General features: G+C 37.3%; 1 protein-coding gene across 11 annotated transcripts in view; it reads left to right on the top strand.

The window, feature by feature from the left end:
- Positions 1-2,705: 2,705 nt before the first annotated feature.
- The window catches only part of IMMP2L (inner mitochondrial membrane peptidase subunit 2), a 462,983-nt gene continuing 439,735 nt past the window's right edge, over positions 2,706-25,953 (top strand). Inside the window, exons 1-4 of one of the 11 annotated variants that reach the window (XM_065694272.1) lie at positions 2,706-2,879; positions 4,856-4,946; positions 11,567-11,704; positions 17,547-17,650. In XM_065694272.1, coding sequence (XP_065550344.1) covers positions 11,570-11,704; positions 17,547-17,650 — 239 coding nt within the window. In that variant the 5' untranslated portion in view covers positions 2,706-2,879; positions 4,856-4,946; positions 11,567-11,569. Of the gene's footprint in view, positions 2,880-3,161; positions 3,255-3,311; positions 3,633-4,855; positions 4,947-11,566; positions 11,705-17,546; positions 17,651-25,953 lie in introns of those variants that run through there. The other 10 variants (XM_065694632.1, XR_010615938.1, XM_065694721.1 and 7 more) reach the window with 10 other exon arrangements.

Here is a 25,953-nt window from a genome sequence, read left to right as displayed (position 1 = left end):
TAGAGTTGAAAGCAAACTAAACTATTCTTTGTTTCTAGGTGGCAATACAGTTGCAACAAGAATACTTATAAGAAAAAAAAAAAAGAACATAAAAGGGTGCAAACACCGGTAATGCACCATTTGCAGCTGATAACTTCAGTATCAGCTTCTGTTAAATATCACTTTACCCACAAATAAACAAAGAGTAAGAATGGGCATTTCCTGCTAGCTGTTTAGCACATGCATAATTTCAAAATGAAGAAAGCTGCTGGTAAGGCATCATTCAATTTTGAGAGGTTTACGGCAAAAATATTTAACGAGAGAAGAGTTTCAGCAGGAAATATTTCATACTGTTAGCTCTGAATACACGGAAACATTGGGGCATGTTCCTGTAAAACGCCTATCTAATGTTACAGTTGCAAGTATAGCACCATGTTTTGCAGCAGTATTTTTGAACATTTTGTGATTATTTCCCATTTAAAACTTTTACATTATGGGTGATGAAAATCAAGATAGTGGATACTAGTGGCTCAATACTGTCTTTCTGTGCAATTGTTCTGCTGACAGGCAGGGTACACAACAAAATGACCACAAACTAGCTGTATAACATGCACAGTTTATTAAACAAGCACATTAAAGCGATTAGGCACACTAAAGCAAACAAGCACACTAAGCGAATTGCCTATATATCTATAAATACATAATAAATAAGTACAATAAAGCAAATCAGAAATATATATATAAAGGAAAATCAGCAGTGCATCAAATCATTACTGCATAGAGATAACAGGGATTAAGAAGAAATACATTGCCAATTATCACCTAATCATTATCCAGGCCCACACTTCAAGCTGAGAAGCCCTGCTACAGCCAATGCCAGGAGACTCAGCTAATTGGGAAAATTCCTATGCTGTGCATCTTCCCATAGGTGAGGCTTCGGATTCGGCTATAGGAGGGTCCTGCTTTTACGCTCTTAGAAAACCAAGTGGCTTCATGCCAGATCTGTTATTGTTCACTCCTGGGCTCATGCAGTTTCTCTTGATCTCACTGTTGCCTGCACCAAGAGTGTTGGCCAGGTGCCCCGGTGTGGTCGAGTATGAAGGTCACAGAACAGCTGCACCCTTTTGTTTTCCTGCCTCTTCCACAAACAGTCACAATGAACATAAGCACAATGGACACATATACTCTACCAAATACACTTTTATGAAAAGCATACTTTGTTACATGTGCCATGAGAGGGAATCAACTCTCAGGTAGGTTCCCATCCATTACAGCAATGCCCTGAAAAGCTTATTGTAGAATCTAAGGGTGAGCACACGACTCAAATATGTTACCCTAAATAAAGGGTAATTGACAACAAAATTAAGAATTATTTGATTATAAAGGTGGTGTTTATTTAACAATATGTTGAGAGAAAACAAAAAATGAAATAGGCAAGCTATCAGTGGTTTATAGTAGGTAGCAATGTCTTCGTATCACAGTCATTTCAGCAGAATCACACTAAAGCTAATTCTGTTTTTTGTGCAAATGTTTTAAGCATTAAAAGGTGTTAAGTAAGTATTGCTGAAAGGTTCAGATTTGACAAGAGGCTGGACAGGCTGTGTTTGGAATAGTGTGTAACACGAAATTTTATGCATTATGTACTTACATTGTACTAAAAAATGGTCTTAAGAGTATGTTTCCAGTTCAGTCCATTAATAGGTAGGTACTCTATGGTATTGTCTTCTAAGAGAGTGTATTCCCGTCTCAAAAACTGTGCAAAAATAGTGTACCTCCTCTGTAAAAGAATGTAGTCAGCATAAAGATAACTACGCATTCATACTTTCACAGATGAGCTTCAAAGTCAAGATAATTTCAATTTACTTGATTTTAAATTTGAACTTGAAAATAACATTCTAACAGTAAGTCACAAATAATTGTTAGTAGGCAGAAGTGTCACATTCTTTCTCACAGTTCCCTGACTAGTAGAAGTATTTCCCATTATGCAGGTAGGCCAGAGGTATATTCCATATGAATAACAACCTTTAGTGTATTTCTCTGCCATGAATGTGCCCATCAACTCCTGAAGGTATGTTAACTATCTGGAAAGCCTCCTGCTTCAGGTTATACCAGCACCTGCACTTGTTACGGCAGCTGATAAAAACAAACACTGTGACTGAAACCAAACCCCAGTGTATCCATCGGCACTGGACAGGTACAATCACGCTCCATTCATGAACACAGGATTGGAAGCATCACACAGCCAGCTCTGATCTGTAGCAGCTGTGGTTTCCGCCAGTCCAGATGAAATCTGGGATGCACTAGGATGACTAACTCACCAGCTAACAAAACCCTGCCTTTTCTGAGTGGATTACAATATATCAAATTTACAGAGCCACCTTATACTGGAATATCACGTAAAAACTCCCAACATTACATATTAATACTCAAACCAGTTAATTTTTATCGAACTGCCAAAACATGGCCACAGCAGTGGAGCCCCTGTATATCTGCATTTCCGCCACCACTGAAACCACGGCTGCTGCAACCCAACGGCCTCAGGCTCGGGGGGCTCTCACACAACTGTAAATACAGGCGCTTCAGAAAAGTCAGACCTCTTTGCAAATGGCTCTGACACAAGCCAACCCAGTCAGGCCACACCGCCTGCAGAGCGCCGCTCCGAGAAGGCCAGAACTAAGCTCTCAGTGCAACCCCTGTAGCCGAGAACCCACACCACGCCGGGATCGGATCGGATCGGATCCGCACACCAAAAGCCAATTGCGGCCTCCCCACCGGCGGCCCGGCCGGCTCTGCCCGGGCTGGGCCTGCGTCCTCCTCACGCCGCGCCCGGGGCTGCCACCGCCACTCACCCACGTGACCGAGGCACTGCCGGCCCGCCCCCCCGCCGGAGGGAGGAGAGGGTAAGCGGGACGGAGCGTCCGCGGGAGCGGGGTGGGCGAAGCGACGGGAGCCGGGCGGGCTGAGCGCGGAGAGCCGCGGAGGGGAGCGGCTGGCGCCGCGGATGGAGGACGGAGGGGGACGGGCGTGAGGAGGGGGAGCGTGGGGGTGTGAGCAGGATGCGCGCCGCGTGCCAGCCGGGCCGCCAACCCGCGCCAGCCTCTCGGTGCCGCCTCTGCTCCGCCCCTGCCTCCGCCCGCCGGCGGCCGTTGGGCCATTGGTGCCCCCCTGTGGCGGGTCCCGTGGGGCGCGGAGAGCAGAGGGGCGCGCGTGTCTGCGGTGAGGGGACCCGGTCCCCGGTGCCGCTGGCCGCAGCGCCGCCTCCTGCTCGGGACGAGGTGAGGCGGGGTGGCCGCCGGACCCGCTCGGTGGGCGGCGGCACTCGCAGCGGGGCTGGAGGATCCGCGGCGTACCGGCAGGAGCACGGCGACAGCGGGCGCCTGCGGTGGCAGCCCCGTGTCAATCCGCCGGCTCTCAGCCTGTGGTTTGTTGGTGCAGGCTCCCTCCCTTGTCCTTCCCTCGCTTACATTACCGAGGTGTTAACTCCCCGGGGGCAGAGACCGGATTAAAAAGTTGTGGCAAAGCTGGTAGTGTGAAGCACTGTTCTCTGTGTATTCTTACCTTTAGTGCTGATTAAGGGAGGAACTAGCGGCCACGCAGCAAGGTAGAGAAGTGAGGAAGCAGAACACTTGTGTAGGAGGGAACAGGGCTTGAAAGTGAGTTATGTTTGTGCTCGTCAGTTCCTTTGCGTTTTGTCTGCGCCTGGAACTTCTCTGCAGTGTTCGTGGTCCTGGACTGGAAGCAGTTCTTGTTTGGCATTTTCCTGCTTTATTAAGCTTGCATCTTGTATTTGTCCTGTGAGGACTACAGTTAATGACAGTTTTCTGGGGTGGCATTGCTGTTACCCTACATCCTGGTGATCTGAGACGGAAATTATTATTTTAGTTTATAACGATACAACTTACCTTGAAGTGGCTGCTTTTCCATGTCTGGTACTTGTCTTTTTTCCTGTTCTTAGTTTAATGCTTCTCTGTGTAAATGCCACGATGCTTGAAGCTGAAGAGATTCAGCAGTTCCTAGACATGTCTGTGTGGTGTGCTTAATGTCTTTAAGGAAAATTGATCTTTTTTAAAAGTAATGAAAATCTTAGATAGAAAAACTGCAGCTGAACACCAAGTAGGCCCTAACCTCGTAATACCTTTTAATTAGCCAGTATTCCATTCTGTTTGTTTGTTTTAAATTGTATCATTGCTGTGCTTTTAAACTGGAATTAATTGAGTACTTTGGGATACCACTAGAGGAGAGATGTGACCTGGGAAAGTTGCTTTATGTCTCTCTAGATAACATTATTGTACCAGCACATTTTTATTTTCTTTCTCCTCAAAGACCATATGTTACACATAGTTGTTAGTTGCTCAGCTAGGAAGAAAATAGGAGTTGTCTTCCAAGCATGATCTGTTGACAAATAAAACCTCTTGGGGGATTTCAGGTTAGATGAAATAATTTTTCAAGAAGACTTCAGAATTAGACTTGGCTTTCCCCATATTAAGCTTTGTAACTGAATCCACATGCACTTTGTAAAAAAAGAAAAAAGATAGCATTTTAAACTATTGTGACTGGGAGATTTCTAGGAGCCTTCCATTTCTTTTACTTTTAAAATTAAGGATTGTTCTGTTTAACTTGTATTTCATTACCATAATAAATTTGCTCCTGGAATTGATGGGAGATAACTTTACACATGGTATAGTGCTATCCACATCCATGAGAATAATATTTGGACTGTGCTGAATAACAGTTTTAAGATTCAAATGGTTTCACAGTCACAGTTGGAATTTTCTGTTGAGATTCTTGTAATTTAACCATTGTGACACAGATTCCAGCTATTTCTGGAATACCTGGATCCTTATGCTTACATTTTCTTTGCTTTGTTTGTTCTTAGGACACGAAAACTTGATATGGTAGTTGAAGTTGTCAGAAATCCCAGACTCAAAATCAATATGGTGGTGAATGGTTTTCACAGTGGATGCTAGGTACGCTCTTAGAAAGTCCCACAGTGACCTCTAATGTTCAAGGATAAAACCCTGGTTCTTGAAGTTATTTTTAATTTATTAAAGACGTTCTCTGTATTATTTCTTTTGGAATTATTTATTCATGCCATAATAAATATTGTCAGTTATTATTCTGTCCTTATATACTCAATGCATACTTACATACTTGAAAGATTTGTAGCCAAGAAGCTTGTTTCTTGTGTTCATTTCTTCTTATATTAAGTTCATTTTCCATTGGGCTAAAAGAAACTTTCCTGTTCTGTGATTAACTTACTTGTCCTTAATTCAAATGCAGAAACTTCAAGAACAGTTTGTGTCTGACAATATTCGTGTTTTGAATTTACTGTGTTATGCTTGGACCACTTAATTGGATGATATCTGAATACTTAATGTTCCATATTTTGATTAAAACTGAGTATTTCCCCCCTTCCTTTTTTCGTTTGTTTGTTTGTTTGGTTTTGTGGTTTTGGCCAAGTTTGATTCTGGGTAGCCACAATTAGCATGACAATTCCATGGTACTTGAAATGATCCAGAAAGCTGACTAGATAAATGTGCAAATGAATGAAAACTCAAAGGTAACACTATGATTTACTGTAAATATAATTTATGAATTTAGTGAGTTTGGAAGCAACACCTCATTTATGCAGTAAGCTCGAGACCAAAACATAACAGCAGCTGGTAGTTGTTTGTAAAGGGCACTTCAAATCAATTTATAAAATTAACTTGCTTTGCGTGCCCTGAATCTTTAAGCTGAAAGGCAACATAACTTTCAGTTGCAAGAAGCTAAATGTGTTATGTTGTTCACTTAACTGTGTTCCAAAATTGATGTAATTTGGTACTTTTCTTTATGTACAATATGTATTGATGACTACTTTCTTTGAAGATACAGCAATTTTTTTTATGCATTTTTCTGTATCTTTTATGCTAGAGCAGCTGGTACTCTGCCAGTCACCTGTGCGATAGTACTTGAAAACTTTGCATTACTTCTTCACTTTAAGTGCTCTGAAAATATTTGATTTATAACAATTACTAATCTCTCTTTTAGAAAAGTGGTTGTATTGCTGTTCCTTGACTGCTTATGTGCGTAAAATGGAATCCTGAATAACTTGTCAGAACCGAGGTGTGGCTGATTACTCTCCGTTGCGAAATAGTTGTTACTTTAATTTCTGAGGATAACTTTCATCTACGTTTGCATTTTCTTCAATTTTTGCTTTATGTTTGAAGAGCAAAATGTTTTGTTTGGAAATACAAGATTGTCCATGAGGGTAAAATTTGTGTCCTTGGGACACAAAATGAATTTGTAAGAATAAGCAATATGAATTTTTTTCGAGTTGCAGCCAACATGTGGACTCAGCCTTTGTACATGAGGCAGATCCCAGTGATGGGATGTAGTAATATTAGGGGGCAAAGTGACTGACTTCGGAGAATCAGAACAGCAGAGCATTACAGACCACACAGGTAGGTACTAAAACTGCTGTTCAGGTTCGGATTTTCTGCTTCAGTGGTACAACAGTCGTTTCCATGATACATGACGTTTCCAAACTCACAGAAGAGTAGTATTCCTTAATGGCAGTGTGTCGAGGGGGGATACAGGGAGATTAATATGGTGGAAGAACACTGTGAGGAAAACCTGTGTGTAGTGTATAAATAGAATCGTAGAATAATTAGGGTTGGAAAGGACCTTAAGATTATCTAGTTCCAACCCCCATGAATGGAATAGAAATATCACCACTATGGTGGAATAATACCAGGATGGAGTTGTCTTTATGGAAGGATAAATGAGAGTTCCTTCTGGAACTAGACAATATTTTTAAATGAAAACTTAAATGGACTGATGTATTTTGATTATTTTGAACTGAAAACTATCATAGACCAATGTATTTTGGTCCTTCTGTTGCATTCATCACCATCATAACTGCACATCAGCTAGTACCTGGATAAATTTATGTGACATAAATTAGCCTACTAAACAGTCTGCATACTTGTACCCTTACCAAAAACACTGTACTGTAAAAGTTCTTGAAATACAACTAAGTGGGAAGTGAGGGTCAGGCTTTATGGCAGTAGTTCGCTCTGGCCTTGTCTCGTGAAAGATTGCAGCAGAGGCATGTGTTAAAAAGATTACATAGATTCTGATACTGAGCAGCATCTTCATCACAATTGTTGGATGAGGTATATCCTTGTGTTAAAGTTGCAGCAGTCTTACGTAAAACAAAAGCTTTTGTGCTCAATTTTATGTTTCATAGTTTGCAGTGGAATTGGGCTTACTCATGTGGTTTGGTATTTTCTGTTACGCAAGTCTTCCTTGTTTTCAAACCATATATTTCAGAATTCTAGTGTGATGTCATTGATTTATAGAAAAATGCATATTATGATTGACAGAGAAGTTGGTTATTTCAATAAATTATGGAACTGTATATAGTGTAGTTAGTAATTTTTGAACTAGATCTAGTGGGTCCCTTCAAACTAACATGGCAGTCTTGGCTGGGTAGTTGTTTTGCATATAGGCTGCAATTCCCTCCTTCCTGTTCCCTCGCATGCCTTCATGTAGAAGCACATCAGGGGCCATTTTATTTCCTTTGTGGATGGCTGCTAATGCCTTGTTTTTACAGCTATATTTCCTATCATGCTTCCATGGGTAATTTTTAAGTACCTAGATTTGCAAATATATTGTAACCTGGGGCTTGCTGAATGTTACTTGATGATTTTTCTGCAGGCTGTTTGATAAACAGTGTCTTCTAATGTGCAGGCAAGTGTAGGAAAAAATAAACATTTTATACATAGAGAGCTATCTAAATAGCATCTCTGCTCCATATGTTGTAGTACCCACAAGAGGCTCATTATAATCCCTGGACCTTTTGTGCACCAAATACTTCAGTCCAGATAATGCTGTGCTCCATCTGCCTTAATCTCTGAGCTGCACAATGTGAAATTCTTAATGCTTTGACCTGCTATATGCTAGCATTTTTGATCTTGGATTTTTCTTGTCTATGTTGCCATTTCAAGCAGGTTTTCGAGGTTGCTGCTTTGCAGTTTGTCAGTTCTACTTAGTTATTCTGTTTTGTGGTTTGTTTTTTTTGGTTTTGTTTTGTTGTTTTTTCTTTATCCTAAACCAGGTGTAATTTACAAATGATGAAAGGTGTATGCATCTCCAAATTATTTTTCTGTGTTTTATGTGTTTGATTTTATTGCACCCTCTTTAAAGTGTTGTGGTTTGTTGATCTTTTTCAAGGTGTTCCCTGACTAGGCAGAGATCCAGAAATATGTGTTGGTGAAATTACTGGTTTTTTTTTGAGCAGAGAATCCTTCATTTGCTTCATTGACATGCATTTAAACCTGCTGTCAGTATAAACCAGGCACTGCACTGGATTTCAGATTTTCAATCTGGAAACATGATGCTTTTAAAATCCACAGTTATCTTGGAAATCTTTTGAATTTTACATACCAGAGAGCTCCACATGGTATCATTAAACACTGATAATTCCGAGATCTCGTTTTTGGAAAGCATTTAAACCAACTGTTACTGATTTATTACTTGGGTGAATTTACAATTTTAAAATAGTATATATGATAACTATCTTTTTATGTTTATATACAAGGAGCAGGCCTGCTCAGTTTGTGTCCTGTGGAAAAGCTGTCCTTTTTCGTGGGTGGTGGGGAACCAGGAAGCTTTCAGAATGTAGCTTGTGACTGGAACTGAAGAATTTATCTTGGTATGGATGGAAAATAAAACCAGTGGTTTGATCAGTTGCCTAATAGAGGGAGGAAGGTAGGAAAGAACAAAAATAAACTGAGGCATCTAGAGAAGTCAGCACTACAGGAGTTGTTGTCTTTGGTGGCTTTGCAAATTGATTGCTTGTAGGGGTGCTGCTGGTGTTTTTTTCCCCCAATCTTTACTGATACTGTGCCTTATAATACTGCATGTGTTCAAAACCATAGAAGTAGGACCTGAACTCCCACCTTTCTTCACAGCTGATTAATGTTCCTGGTGTTGCCTTGGCCGAGTGATGTACTGAGAATGTACTATTTTGTCTTAACTGTTTTAACCTGGCTGCTAGATTCTGTGTCACTATTAATTAGCTTGTAGTTCCAGGAGCATATGGTTGGTCTCCTGTGGATTGTCTGACCAATTACTTCAGATACTAGATTTTTTTTTTTTTTTTTTTTTTTTTAGATACCACCATGGGGTTCTTGCAAGAAGTTTATAACAAGATCTGTCAATGGATTTAGTAGAAGGAATGGGGTGAACATTCATGCTTCAATACTAGTGAAACATAGGTTTGACTATGAGGAATTTAAAGAGCTAGTAAATTCATCTGGTTTCTTTGAAGTTTCAAAAATATTTCCTGTATCAGTGATATTGTGATATATCTGTCATGCAGTGTCTTTCAGCTCAAAAAGTGACTGTAAGAGAACATGGTAGATAAACTTGTGGGCAAGACCTCAAAATTGTCTTTTCAGGCTGACATTGTTGTAAACGTGGAGGAGGTCTGAGATATGCCAGACCTCCTAGCAGAGTAGGATTCCAGCGAGAAAGCTCGAGAGGCAACATTCAGAATCAGTAAGTTGAGAGAAAGGGTGTTGAGGTGTATGAAATGGTATAGTTTGTTAAACAGTAGACAAACCCCTAAATTTTGGGGTTCTCTTTTTATGTGGAATCATTCTAAGGGTAGATCTGTGCTGACAGAAGCAATAGTTTCTTTCTATGGATTGGTACCAATAACGAGTTTTTAAACGATAAGCTGAAAGTAAAGCATTTTAACATTTGTCTTGAACTGATGAGGTTTTTGTTCTGTTCCACAACCTATTTTAAATTCTCTGTGAAAGCTGCTGACGCAAACTGAAAATGTTTCGTGAAATGTGCAGGAAGAAAATATAATCAAATTACAAGCGTTAAGTACACTTTTTACTAGTTAAACTTGTGTTATGAGCAACAGTTATAGATGATGGTGAAGCATTTCCACTTAACACCCCCCCCGAAAAAAAAAAAAAAACAACCCACCAAAACCAACCAAACAAAGAAACCCAAACAAAAAAGTTAAAACCTTGTCAAGGTGAGTGTCAGAAGTAATAGTAAAGTTGTTCATGTCTTTTAGAAGACAGATCTTGTCATTGCAAGGCTATTAATACTTATAAAGAATTTTATTGAAGAATATGCTGATGGCTTACTTTGTAGAACTAAGTTTCCTCTCTTCAGCATAATGCTTTATGGAATTAAGGAGTCGTATCTGTGACAGAAATACTGCTTTCAATACTGTTGCATCAGCATGATATGAATTTGTATTTTGCATACAAATAGTTCATCACTTCCCTATTGCTGAAAATGCAACAAAGAAAAATTATTATACTGTGAAATTTTAAATATTCGGTTTGTAAGAGGATTGAATGAATCTGCATGTATTTATGTTTTCCATTATTTTGTTTGAAAAATAATGCTGTGTTCTTTAATGACACTGAAAGACTCAAAAGTTCAGGGCACAGTCTGTTTTCTTCTATTACTGTCTGTCAGAGTTAGGATGTGATAGAGAGAGCAGGGACTCCACAGACTGATCTTGTATGGAGTCTACCAGGGATCATTAGGTGGAAACAACAGTTTAAATTGGATTTGCTGGTAGGTGAAGGACAGCATTTCTTATGAAACTGCAGTTACATAAAATAGTCTGTACCTTTGCAGCAGTACCTGGATATTCAGCTTGCTTTTCAGAGGTATAACTAATAAGATCAAACAACTTGTGTTTCAGAGTAGTTTGTATGTATTTTTCAAGGATATTCAGTGGTTCAGGGCCAAATTAATAGATGGGAAATAGCATAAAAAAAATGGTGAGTTGGAGTGGAATACTCCAACTCATGCATCCCATGTGTCATTAGTTAGCTGCCCAGCTTCATAGAATGCTTTCAACTTTCTGATGGAGTAGTGAACAGGGAGTTCTGTGTGTCCCTATGATATACGTGACAATTTGAATTGGTTTTAGATGTTTGCAGTTATCACAAGTGTGGAAATGATGTGTTTGTGCATTTTTATGCATGATGATATTGAACAAGAAATGGCGATGTTTTGCAAATAGTCAGCCTTTCGTTACATAACACAATACATATTTGGGGGTTACTAATTACCAGTGTCTGGAAATAAAATTATTTACAGGATTTTTGTTGTAAACTCCAACTGAATGCTCTGTAATTGGGTATTTCAATCTAGTTGATTTTTGATCCCCCCAACACCTGAAATGCATAATTAGATTTCGTCTGGTTATATCAGTTTGCTTCTTGCTTAGCTGAACTGTTATCATTGAGTCATTTTTATCAAGTACTTCTGCTAGTACAGGATCACAAGAAATGGCCAAATTAGCTAAAGGGTAAATGAATGTCAAGTATCAAGAAAAGCTGATGAAGATTTCTGTTCTGTTTCATTTTTGTGTGCAAATTCTAATATGCACCCGCTGCAGACACCACCCTCCCTACCCGCCCCGTGTATACTGGGAGAATGTTACAGTTAATATAATTAGTTTATCTTAATTGCTCCTTGTTGGATTGCTACAATGTTATGTTGTTACTCAAAATTTGTTTTATAACAAGTTTGGGTTTTTTTCCCTTGTATTTTTCAGATTATGGCGCAGGCTCAAGGACTGGGGAAGAGATACATTAAAGCCTTTTTTAAAGGTTTCTTTGTTGCTGTTCCCATAACGGTGACCTTCCTGGATAGAGTTGCTTGCGTAGCAAGGGTGGAAGGAGCATCGATGCAGGTATTGCTGGAAATGCCTTTTGTCTGCCAGGAAATTAAAAAGAGAACATCTGCTGGTAATAGTAAAGTAGAATAGCAGTCTTTTTCCTCCATTGTTATTAAATGACCACATTGTATTATGGAATAGTTTAATTTTGATTTTGTTAAACAAATACTTTTATGATATGAAAAGGTTTTGAGAAGAAAACTTGCCAAAGTTTTCTTTCAGTAAAAGGAAAAAAAAATATATATAAGTAGTGATAAAGATGTATATTTTTTGCTATCTTCCTAGTCATTTAGCAGTCATCTAGTTTTTGGTTATTCTGAATGTTTGTAGAGTGTAAGAAAATAAACAGGCTGTGTAATATTTCAAAGATAAATACTCATGATAGTAAACAGCTGCTTTGTTTCTTCTGTTATTTGGACTTGGAAAATATATATTGTGATGCAGTTAGCCAATTTTTATGTTGTTATTCTGCATCTTAGATCATACACATTGCGTATTGCTTGTGTCACCCCTGATTAATTTATTTTGTCCCAGTAGTGCAACATTCCAATTAGCAGAGACTAAGGATTTGATTCTTGGATGCCAAATCCTCTTTCCTGGTTATCTAAGTAAGCCCAGAACCTTAAAGAAAGGCTTCACAGCAGTCAAGACCAGCTGCTGGAGTTTGAATTGTGCAGCATTTACACAGACAAAACTTGGGCTAGAACATGGGCTTGGCTGATGTGTGCTTAATGCTGTAAAAAGCATGTGGTGTGGAAGAAGGAAGGCAAGGTGGCTTTGTGCCTTTTGTGACAGTTCGTAGTCTGGTGTGTAGCCTCTGTCAAGAAACCACAGCTGGTCTAGAAGGCAGCACTCTCCTCAACAGAGACAAAAGTAAAATCCTTGTACTCCAGTAATTCTACAATCCCAAGACCAGAAGTTAATTGTAACATAAAGTTACCTTTGCCCTCTTCATGCATGTTATTCTGAATATCACTGATGACCAATCAAAGGTAGGAGAATTTCAGGGTTTACAGTTGCAGAGCCAGAAATTTGCTCTAGAAAGGAGGAGAGGAGTGGGAAACTGGGGAAAATGGTTTCATACTCTTTTTTTACTATCTTCACACAGGAGAAACTGAAATATATCTCAACATCTAGACAGTACAAAATAAGCCAGACAAATAGAACTTCCCTATTCTCTCTCACCTTTTTTTGCCTTTGTTGGGATCTAGAGCCACATACAGTACTCAAGATGCAGATGCATCTTGGCTTTTATGGTTTTTTCGGGTGTGGGGTTTTTTTTGTTTGTTTGATTGTTGTGTTTTTTTTTTTTTTTTTTTTTGTGTGTGTGTGCTGTTTGGTTTGTGCATGTGTGTTTGTTTTCTACTAGTGAGCATGACCTGAGCATTTAATTTTTGAGCAGTGGTTTTTATCAGTGTGCCCCATTGCCTTTCAATGTTTGGTCTTTTCCATCTCTGAAATAGTGTTCTGTTGTCATCCGTTCTTGTTTGGCTAGTTTAACCTTAGTAGCTGGAAAAAAAATTTTCTACTCCTCCTCTGGTCAAGACCAGAGTTTCAGATTTCCTTTGAAGTCTAAGTCTCAAGTGTTTGGGAGTGCCCTGGTATTGTTCTGGGGTGTTGCATTTCTACTCACTTGAAGAGCATATAGTTAAATGTTGTTTATCCATGAAAGATTTGCAAAACACTACGGTTATTTGATCAGAGTTACTCAACCTGACAAAGAAAGATATGCACTCTGTAGTGGCTAGGGAAAGCAATATATAGTCACTGGGTGATAAAAATCTAAGCTTTTCCCTTGATGTGTTTTTCAACTAAACATTCCTTCTGTTGATTGAAGTATGGCTAGCTTTGAAAGCTGACATTTCTAACTTCACCGACATCTCAGTGTCTGTAAAATTCTCTCTCTGGTTTTATTTTGCACTGCAGCACTGAAATAGAAGTTTGTTTTAGACTTCTATGAATATGGATATTTTTCAGACTACAAAAAGCCTCCTCCATAGTGCTTTTGATAAAATACTAATATCCTTGCCAAGATTTAGTAGACACCTAACTAAGTCTGACAGGGGCATAATTATAAGGAATATATCCCTCTCTTGCAGTGTAGCTTGAAGGAGCACTGGTCATCACATTGCAATTATATTTATTTACTCTGTTCTTTGAAGTTATCTATGTTGAATGTATCTGAAAGCTGCGAATATGAGGAAGAGTGAAGTTCAGTCAGCATGCAGTCATACATCTATCAATTGTGTGCTTCCAATGATATCTTACTGCCTCAATTTGAAGGCATCATGGTATGATTCCCAAGAATTTGTTTGTAATAGACCTCTAAAATGTCTAGCTGCTTTGTGTACTCATCATTTTGGCTCCTGCTGAGCCTGAAATTAAAAGTTCTGACAAGAAGCAAGGAATAAATCTCTGTCATGCTCTCTCTCCTACTCTTGTTCTCTGTTGCGTGCTGTCTCTCCCCCCTCACTTTCTCCTTTTGTTTTGGGCCAGCCTTACTGCTGCTTCATAGTTAGTGACGATGATAATACTTTTTGACACCCTGGCAAGCACGCTGAATAAAGCTTCTAATGAGAATAGAATTTTTCTGATTTATTCCCAATCAATTAAGACAGACTTTATGCATTTCATTGTCTCAAGCTGATCTTGTGTTTCTACAGTGCCACCTGTCATAATTTTCACTTGTGCTGACTCTAACCTATAGGGAGTAACAGTGAACTGTTACAGTTTATAATTTTAACAGTTTTTAATTGTTTCATTGCCTTCCCCCCCACCCCCACCCCCCCAATTACTGTTTTGTTGTGTTGTTTTTGTTGGGTTTGTGTATTTTGTATTTTTTCATCCCTATGCGAGATGGCTTTGTTTCTTAGGATATGACAGATTATTGTGCTCATCTAGTATTTTGTTAATAGTGGGTTTCAAGTGAGTTGTAATCTGGTTTTAACATTGAATGCAAATGACACAAATAACTGGTAGGATGATTTCTTAATTGGCTGTTGTGGGTTTTTTGTAATTCCTCTTGTATTGCTGGATGTATACATTAAAATGTATGTTATATGGACATCTTGATATCCATTTACGTTTTTCTTTTCTATTGAGTTTCATTGCTTCTCTGGTATTGTGAACTCTTTTTACATAATGATATGGAAGAGGGAAACCCACAATGGATATATAAATCTGTAAATTCATTAAATCAAATGGACTGTTTTCAAGTGAGATGGAAGATGACAGCGTTAAGTGCAACTTTATGTACAAGTTCTATTGCAAACAATTTAATGCCAAGGATTATAGCAAGTAGCTTGACTAGCGATCTCTGACGAAGCACACTTATTACAGCAGCAAACATTATTGAATGTTCTATTCCATTATGCATAATAGCAGTTGTAATTATTCTGTGGCAGTTTCTCCTAACTTTATTATTAGGATTACTGTACCTAAGCCTGTGTGCTCATGTGGATATTCTTTCTTCTCCCCAAGCTATAAGCAAATAAGTTGTGACCTTCTGGTATTCACTAGCAGCATAACAACTATCAAGTTAATCATTATTTATAGTAAAAGGGCATGCTTTTACCCTTCTACTTATGGAACCTCATGTCCTGTGAGGCTTCATCATATGGCTCAGGATCTCAATTTGCATGCTTTTAGTGTTAAATTAGTTAGTAATTGGAAAGAGTGAATGTTTTGTGACTTTTACACCACAGTTCTAAATTAAGACCTGTGTGTCTCATTTGCATCAGGCTACTATGCCAAGAACTTGGGCAAACAAGTTACAATGTTCCAAGCTAGAAGGAAGAAGAAGCCCCTGTATTTTTTTCTTATACAAATACAGAGCCATTGTGAGCCTGTTTGTTGACTGCTTTTATGGAAGCTTTGTATTTTTTTGCCATACCGGAGACCTTACTACTGGTAAAAATGACATGGGCACTAAGTTGTTTCTGAACCCGGCATTAAATAGTTTCCATACATCTTGTTGTGGAATCACAATTTACATTAGAGAAAGACTTGTTGATGTAAAATGGAAGTTGTCTCGTTCTAGTTTTCCTTACACTTCTACCAAAATAATATTTTTGTCTGGGTATTTTGAATATGTCATGTTGTTTTGTAAGAAAGAAAAAAAAAAATCTCTAAATTGCCGTATTTCTCAGCAATATAATTCTGATATGTAATGAGTTGGAGATACACTCTGTATGTCAAAACCACATGAGCAATGTATTCTTAAAAATAGCAAGCAATATGGTAATACATTTAGAGTGTTCTAAATTAAAAAGATTATGCAATATCTAGAAGTATAGAATCATAGAATAGTTAGGGTTGGAAAGGACCTCAAGATCATCTAGTTCCAACACCCCTGCCATGGGCAGGGACACCTCACACTAAACCATCCCACCCAAGGCTTCATCTAACCTGGCCTTGAACACTGCCAGGGATGGAGCACTCACAACCTCCCTGGGCAACCCATTCCAGTGTCTCACCACCCTAACAGGAAAGAACTTCCTCCTTATATCCAATCTAAACTTCCCCTGTTTAAGTTTTAACCCGTTACCCCTTGTCCTGTCACTACAGTCCCTGACGAAGAGTCCCTCTCCAGCATCCCTATAGGCCCCCTTGCATTTCCTTTGTTTAAATACAGAAAACAGTATGAGTCAATGGGGTAATGCAATGAAGGCAATACTGTAACTACCTGGTGTGTATTTCTGTAAGATGAAATTGATACAGATTTAGTTGAGAGGGAATGTGTGTGAGCAGTCCTGTAAATCTCTTCTAAGTATCAGCTGCAAAATACACTATCTTTTGAAGGAATAGATTTAGAATTTCCATTTGTTTTGACCACTTTTTTCTGCTCTTTAGGTACTCAACCTGCTTTGAATACCAAGCAGTTTGCTTTGTGAGAATATACTGTACGTGTGATTCCTGCTTTGTAAGATCAGCCTCTTTGTCTTGTATTTAGTATCATTGTTAGCTTCTGGTCCGTATGCACCTGCATTTGATAAAATGAGTATGACTGCAAATTGTTTCTGAATTTGTGTGTAAATAATTTGCATATAAAGATACTATCCTTTAGTGGGAGATACTATGAAGATGGAAAATAATTCTGGAAAATCCTGGTTAAAAATAATAATAAAATATTTGTTAATTAGCTTATGGTTTTCATTTTTCTGGCTCTTGCAATGCATAGGCTCTAGCAGATAAAATAACAATGAGTGTTAATATATTTATAGCTTAGACTTGGACCATATTTCTGAATTCTAGAGGTGATCTGCTTTGAGCAGACTTACTTGACTGGAAATTTTCCTTTTAGTCCATAACTAGCCTTGTTTGCTGTTTAACTAAACACACTATGTATCCTGTTACACAAGGCCTACATTTACTGGGAGTGTCTATACATGCTGTAGGGTTTGGTTTTTCCCTTGCGAAGGATGCTGAGATTAGTATTGTTACAAGTATGTGTTTCACTTTTAGTTTGTTATGCTTGTATAAGCAGTAAGATGTCTGTGGAAAACTTGCTTTTTCTGTGAATTAGTGGTTTTGGTTTTCCTTTGGTTTTAATGTTAAATAATATGCAGTAAAGGCAATCACTTCTTTTCATCAGGCTTGTCATAAGTATGTATCCTGTGTAACTCAATTTGCATGCAGTAGTGCTCTGAAAGATGTGAACTACAGTTTTAATAAATCAATGACATTTAACGTGGCATTTAATAAAGAAATATATTTCCCAGAATACATGGTCCTTTTATAGTAAGTGGGTACGTTTTTACCGATTTAATGGATTTCACCTGCTGATGGAATGAGAGGTAGGTGGAAGACTCATAGAGGAAATGTACTTCTAAAGCATTTTTTTCCTCTTCTCTCTCAGCCTTCTTTGAATCCTGGGGGAAGACAAGTATCTGATGTAGTGCTCTTAAACCACTGGAGCATTCGAAATTATGATGTACAACGTGGGGACATTGTGTCATTGGTGTAAGTGATTTTGCATACGTTTCCATACATGCTTATACAAATGTTGAGCTATCAGTATTTAATATTTAATCTAGAATACTGTACATATACATACGAGTAATGAACATGACATTTTAATGATGCATGATTGCTATTCCTATTGTCAGTTTTCAAAACTCAGATGTTCAAAGAATGCATTACGAAGTTTTCACTGGAAAGGAATGCAGTGTAAGATATTATGTGTTACAGTATATATATGTATCAAAACTGCCAAGAAAAAAGAGCTGTGGGATAAAAAGAGAAAATAGATAAAACATTACGTGGCTTAATGGAGTATACTTTAAAAGTTGTTTGGCTATGTGTGCATATTTGTGAGAAAAACAATGTTTCTTTAGTAATTAATACTATTTTTTCTTTTGTTTTTAATGGAGAAATCTGGGTACTGCACTAAATTTTAACTAAGATCACAAGACTTCAACTGTCTCCATGAAGGACAAATGTAGAAAAAAAAAAAAAAAAAATCCCCACGAAAGTTTTACAATTATAATGGCGAGGTCTATGTATCAAGCCAAAAGGTGGCAGTGTTTCGCTGTTGAAGGTATTGGGGACTGATGAAACTCCATTTCAGCGTTCATGTTATATAGAAATGGAATGTCAAAGTGAGCATAACTGACACAATGATATAATACATACTAATACTACATGCTTGGATAGTTTTAAGCTTAAGGTTTTAGTTTTGTAAGTGAAATGCACAATATGTAGTTTATGACAGAACTGTCTTTGGAAGCTGTGTTATCTGGTTTCCTTTTTGTCATACATCACCTTTAATTGTCCCATTTTTTGTTGCCTCTCTCTTTACTGTAGTGGTAATTCATATGACAGTTTTCACTACTAGCTCTTAAAGCAAACCTTCCCATGTAGTCTTCTTTAGTTAGAAACTAAAAATATACTTTATGGTCTGTCTTACTCTCTGGCATATAAGAATTTCTGTAAGTTGTCCAGCGACAAATATAAATTTATTCATATTTGAAAATCTAATATTGCAAAAGGACTCCAATTGCAGGTCACTTAATGACTGCTTGTAAAATCTGATTCAACCTGTGTGTGCATCCCTCTATCCAAGTCATGCTCTGTGATTGTTTAAAACAGTGAATGTAACTGGTTAGTATTTATTAGACTGAACAGAAGATGAGCATGTTGTCTGATCAGAAAACAGAATTAATAGTTTCAGTATACTTCTTGAAGGTTTGCGGTACCATCTGAGCCATCTGGATTGATTGCTTTCACTTTGCTGTATATTTAGCATGATAAGTAATATTTTAGATTCTGTGGTTTCTTTGTATGCTATGAAAATTTTGCCTGTTAGGATGGAGCTTAAGTATACCCACATGAAGGAAGTCCAGGTTTTTCTTAATCTTTAGGGAAATAAACTGAATAATCGGACTAGAGAATTCAAAAAAACACTTTAGGAACAACACAAAGGAAGTTAAACAATGTAAAAATAATAGTTTTGATAAAAAATATTGAAAGATATTTTGTACATCAATAACAACTTTTAAGTTGTTAAATATTTCATGATACGGTTTTGTTACAAGCTTTTGTTGAAAGTTTTTGATTTTGGTTTGAGGACTTGCAGGATACAGTATCTGGATGTGGTTTTGTACCCATGTGTGTTGTTTTAGGCTTAACTTTTGGCACAAGAGGCTTTTATTGTGTAAGCAGGTTATTTTTGTCCTTTTGATTATTTACATATGATTTCTGTAATTCACTAGTGAATAGATATCCTACATATATGCATGAATTTTACCCAGTGGTTCTCTGAGGGTTTGGCTGATTCAGGCAAGGCGTGAATGGGGAGGGCCAGTCTTCTGTCAGCTGCTGCTTTTTCTGTTCCTGTCAAATTCAGATGAGAAAGTGTTGGTGTGACTGAGATAGGCAGATGGATATGTAAACCTTCTTATATATCCTACTTGGCTGTTTAACATTTATCTACTGTCTCATCTTTGCCAAGTCATAATAGAAGATAGCTATGAGGTTGTTGGAGGGTGATCTGCTACTGAATAAGAGCTGAGGTCAAATGTTACTTCATAGCAGCTTGACCATGGCCGTCTTCACTTTCTTCATACCATTTAGAAATACTGTTGTTCTGAATGGGTGCTGTTTCTATCAGTACTCTTAAAAGGGATTGTTGAGATCCCAGCTGGCAAAGTCCAGTGTAAGTAGGTGGCCAACAACCAAATCTTGGAGCAAAGAGTTGAGTTAGTCTTAGTGGCCCTGGAAGCCCCAGGAGAGCATCAGTCAGCCTATGATTATGCTTGTGATACTACTTGCAGATCCAAGTTTTTTCCCATCATCCAATCTTATTCTTGATGAACAGATACATATTTATTTGCTGGCTTCACTTACAAATGAGCATCCTGTCCCCAAATGGTTGTTGGAGCTTTTGCCTGGTTAAGGTATTAAATAAAGACTGCATGTTTATGGAGACGTGTCATGTGACTCTGTCATACCTGTCTGCATCTGGTGTAGATGTAACTATGCATCACAACCACATCTGTGCAATTAGCTGCTGTGTGTGCACGCATGTACATATACCTGGTTTTGACATAGTATCTAGAATGGTGTTAACCCTTAAAAGTATAATATCAGATAAAACCAATGGAGAGAATAAGTTGGTAGGAGGGAATGATTTGTTTATGCACAGTTTAGTGTTTTACAAATAGCTACATTTTACCTGAACTTTTTAGAAGATGTGTTAACATTTTTCCTTTTAACTTGAACTCGTCCGTATTGATTACCTGCATTAAGAGAGTTCAGTGTTACATGTTAGAACTTTTGAACTCAAAATTTTAAGTTGATTCAAAATGAAAGGAAATTAGTATCCTTAATTCAATCACTTGCTTGAGTGCTTAATTTAGAACCTGCTGTATTACTGGCATTTAATAAATTAAAAATCAAAACAGGATTTTTTTTCAGTAAATTAAATAATTTCCATTATTGCGCGTTCTAAAATACTACCTCTGAGTCGCTTAAACAGATGCAAAAAAAGAAGGGTTTGTTGTGGGTTTTTTTCTGTTTTGTTTATTTTTTTTTATTTTAGAAGTGCATTTATATATCTTCAAAGAGAGAACATAAGTCGTCACACATGAGGTCATCTTTAAAAGATAAATGAACGCATATTTTTGCCAGGCTGACCTTGATCTTTCAATAAATTTTGTGGTGAAATGGGCATTTTGTTTTGTAAGAGCTCTGCTCAGGTAATACCAACAGTTATGTAGAACTTTATCAGATATTGCAGAATGAGTTATGAGCAGGCCTTCTCCCAGCTGGTTTTACTCTGTAAAGCTTGAGTGCCAACAGCATTGTAGCTGTAGCAGGATGCATCTCAGTGTGGGCTGTACAGCTCATGCAGGTCCTTGGGAATATATACTGCAAGTGGAGTTCCTGGTATTAATGCAGCTAGTGCTCTTCCACTGTGTACTAATGGACATTTCTGCCAATTTATCTGTATGTAATTTGGCTTTAATTGTGTACAAATGCAATCAGTGTTATAAAAAGTTATAGCCAAAGAGTGATTTATAGCTCTACAACTTATTTTGCTTGTCTCTGCTGAAAACCTTGTATTCTGAATGTAAAATTATGCCCTCTTTTTATTACAAAATTCCTGTCTTAATGCAGAAGGCTATTGCAACATGTAGAAGATGCAAAATCAGCGTGCGTATGTAGAGTGGGTATTTTATTAATATGACAAAATTTAAGTAAGCTTTTGAAATGAAAGCACGATAGTATTAATTCAGGCATTTAAAACATTTTTTGGTTTGGGTTTTTTTTTTTTTTTTAGATAAGTTTGCACATTGGCTTGTTTTTGGTTATAGGTTTCTAACAAAGGAGTTAACAATGCAGTATAAATCATATTGTTAAATTTTTTGAATGATGAATCGGTCAAGACTGTTAGTATCTATTCATAGATACTAATTTTAGTCTTTGGAGGTTGTGTTGCTTCTGTAATAGAGAGAACATCTTCTCCAAAGTGTGACTGAGAGTGGGAACCTACTTGCTGGGTAGGTTGCTACATGTCCCTCCATTTCTGATGTTGAATATGTGCTCATGTGTTAGATAGAAATAGCTACACTAATTTAATCCAGAAAAAGACTGAGAGCCAATGCTGTTTGTTCTGTACATTCAGAATGGTGACATGCTTCCAAAGTTTTGAACTACAATACCTAAATGAAAATGGGCAGTATATTAAAAAACATGTTTTTAAAGGTCAGCTGTAATAATAAGGAAGCAAATACTTTATATTTTGCCATCTTCTTGTGAGTCCTCAAATAGAAGCGTAATAGTTTTAAGTACAAGTTTTTACATTGAAAGTCCCTCTACTTTTTTTCTTAGAAAAAAAAAAAAACAAACAAACAACAAAACAAAACCAAAGCACAATTCCTAGTGGCTTCTGTCAATTCTTCCTCTGACTGTAAAATTATGTTCATGTCTTCTGTCAAATTTCCTTACTTGTGGTAACTGCTACGGATTTTCATGCAAGGTTGTGTGTGTTTGAGCTCTGAAAAATCCAGTGGAAATCAGCATTCTGGAGGAAGAATCAAAGTATTGTGTGTAACATTGCCTCTGTGGCTGTGTCCTCTACTGATACCTGTTCAGAAATGAGAAATGGAAAAGTTAGTTGCTGTGATAATTTTATATGATGGTTCAACAACTTTAAGCCAAATCACACAAATCTGAATAATCCAAATTTTAAAGGAATATGGTCCTGTTCAGTTGATGGAAACATAAAAGTTCTCAAATGGTGCAAAGTGAATGCATAATATTCATAAAACAACATTAATTGGAATTTCATTATTAAGACTAGCCTAGTAAAATAAAAATCAATAAGAAGGTCCTTATTGAAGGAACTGACTTGAATCAGTAGTTGAAAGTAGACTTTCTACTAAATTCTGACGGATGTAACATTAAGTGATACTTAATGGTTCTTGCATTATTTTTAGGAAAGCTTCATTCTGACTAAAATACTGAACAAGCTTTTACGAATACCTCTGCTTGACCTTCTTAAGCTTTCCAATTTCTGTTCTATTTTTGTTTGTACTTGGGTCCCTGTACCAAGTCATCTGTCTTCTGGCAGGTAGGACACTGCAAAGGAGGTTGTGCTGACATAGAAGCTAAATAATCACTTTACTTTCTGAGCCTCAGTGACCTCGGAAAATCTTTTATTATTCTCTTCTTTTAGCTGTGAAAAAAACCCTCATGCGTTTTCCTGATAAAAATTTTATATGTAGTTCTGCTTTTCTTATCTGTGTTACAATCTATACTTGGAGTGGATATCATACTCTATATGAACGTGTTAATACTATTGGTCTTCTATTTATAAAGTAAGTAAACCCCATTTTCTAAAGAAAGATTTCAGATACTCTACATTATCCCCGGTTTTATTATGAAGTGTTCAGTATTAGTTTAAGCAGGCAGTTATTGTAATACTGTAGAAACTGAGCACTTGTGGAGGAAAAAAATTGTATTTAAATTTACAGTTATTTAATTCAAAGTCTGTGGATATGAGTATAATGTTTACAAGATCTGATTGCAAGAATCATTGCTGGAGAGAGTCTGGATAGCATCTTTAGGCCAAAAGGTAACATATATGAGTGTTAGGGTTTACAGAATCTTTAGTGGTCAAATTGCAATTTGGAGACTTAAAAATAAAATATGTTTTCGATAAAGGTAACTATGTGGAAGTCAGAGGTGGGCTGTTTGTGAAAGAGGTATTAGTTGGGAAGACCGCTCCATTTTTGTAAATGGTGCCCATGAGACTTTGATATTCTGGTTGATTTTGATTTTATTTGCCTTGCTGTTGAATTGAGTATCTTGCTGTTGAATTAAGAAACAAATTGTTCCTTGCAGAATGTTTGTTAGAGTACCTATTAGACTTCTACACTGCAAGTTTACTAAACCCTATTTCATTGATTACCGACTTGAGTTGATTGGACAAAAGTGAACATTAAGCTTATATACATTGTGCTAGCATAAACCAGAATGTGGGCAGTTGATAATTAAGAAAGAAGAATTTGTCATTCTATCACAGCAATGTATATAAGATAAAATTATCAAATCTGCATCAGGTACTTGACAGGATTTAAGTGGATCTAGAACCTTGCTATAACATCAGTAATTCTGGCTATAAAAGCAGATGTTGAGATTTAATAACAGGAGACCATTATCTGAATAGTTTTGTTTTTTTTTTAATTCTAGTTAGCTTTCCATGAATAAATTTATAGACATCAGTGCAGTTGTCAAATTCTGTTTAAAATGTGAATTCCTATTAGGAAATAGTCTAATCCTAATGACTGTTGATAAGATAATTCCATCAGTTCTTGTTGGAGGTATTTGCTCTCATAGTGGCTGAAGGGTACAACTTGGAAAAACTGCAAATCACTATCAACATGTCTTTTGCTGTCAGTTTTGGTTTGTTTTGTTGTTTTTTTCTTTTGGTTTTTTTTTTTTTTCACTGCACATAGATTTTGCTTTTCATTTAAAATGAAGCACAAATGATTTAGTTTCGGGTCGTCGTGCGAGGAGTGGGAGTTGGACTCAATGGTTATTATGGATCCCTTCCAACTTGAGATGTTCTATGATTGACAGACTTGACAAAAAATTAAAATCAGGTGTACAGTCTGTTATTTTTGCTTGAATAAGATTTTTACTGAGATAAGTAGCATCACATTTCACTAAGACATATTCTAGTGAAAATGGAGGGAAGTTACCATCTTGCCAGCCTCAGTACCAGTTCAATAGCTTCAAGATTAAAGCTTTTCCATACAGGATCATCTACAGATCTGTACTCATTGTTCCAAGTATTTTGTTTCTTGGCCCATCTCTATTTACATTGGAATAACTGTGAGTTATGTTGCAACTCAGCCAGATTAGGATGTGAATAAAGTTTCATCTGAATATATATGCGTGATTCTTTGGAAAGCAAGGAAGATGGGAGAAGAACTGGTTCTGTTGTGATCTTTAAATTGTAAGATGATCGGATAGGGTGTTAGAAGCTAATTAATACATAAGGAGGACGTCTGTTCTGCTGACGGATGACTGTTAACAGCAATTTTTAGTCTCAAAACTGATTTATTAATTCCATTCAATTACTTTAATCTTTTAGGCATATGAAGAAGAGAGGGGGGGGGGAAATAAAACTTCTAACAAACCTTGTTCTAACAAAATAATTTTTAGCTGCCTCTAAAACAAGAGGGGAAAAGGGAGAAAAGGGAACTGCATAGAATAGGTTTTCATACTGGTCTGATGATGGACAGTCACAGTATGTTGGGATCCTGGGCCTAAGAGGACAGCTGCTTGAAATGTCACAGAAATTACAGCCATGATTTGGTTGGCTGGAAGGCTGTCTCTGGTTCTGTAACTCTCTGCCTTACAGTGTCATGGTTGACTGCTGTGCGAATGTTGTGTTGAGCAAAAGGAGCTTGAAATCTGCCTTGGTTTAGAAAAATGTCATTTTTACCTTCTGAAATATTTATAATTTAGATGCTAGGAACTTGCTTTGCTTTCAGCAGGATCTGGTGATGCACATGCTTGCTGCGATGTATATACAGAAAGGTAACTGTGTATTTTTCCTAAATATATATATATATTTTATTTATTTGATATATTTTTTTCAGTACATTTCTAACTGCTGAGAAGTAATTACTAGCTATTTACGGCTGGCATTGCTTGTAGCTACCTAGAGTTAAGAAAGGTTTTACAAGTGAGTGAAATAGTCTGTACAAAGTCATGGGTATTCATATAGTTATCCTTGCACAAAAATATCAAGTGTACTTTTGAGTATGACAAGTATAAATGGACCATAATTTTTGAATGTCTACTCAACATGCTGAACAGATAGCTTGAAGCTTTAGAGGATTGTTAAACTGAAAGTAAAGAGATAGTTTGTTGAAAGTAATTTTTTCTTTTCAAGGCAAAGGACTTGAGAAAGCTGATGCACCAACTATAATTCCTAAAGAAGGTAACATACCAAGGTACTTAGGTTCCACTGAATTGGTGACATGCTGAGTGCTGAATTGATGAAATGCTAGATTCAGTTTAAGATAAGCTTCTCACAAGATTGTGATCTTACGTTTCATACTTCTTTACTTGAGTTGTGAATGATACACATTTTGGGTCTGAAAATGCTGTATCTACTTCTATTATGAAGAAGTTGTTCTATACATAGAAAGGGAGTCATGAAAAATCTTTTTGTAGAACAGCTCTGAAGATAAGCTCACCTTCTCCATATGAAACCATTCTCTTTCAAAGATGACCAGTTCCTTAAC

The sequence above is a fragment of the Lathamus discolor genome, chromosome 1 (genome assembly GCF_037157495.1).
Source record: "Lathamus discolor isolate bLatDis1 chromosome 1, bLatDis1.hap1, whole genome shotgun sequence".
NCBI lineage: Eukaryota > Metazoa > Chordata > Aves > Psittaciformes > Psittacidae > Lathamus > Lathamus discolor.
Note: the sequence above shows the minus strand (reverse complement) of the source record. Positions and strands in the feature narration are given on the sequence as shown.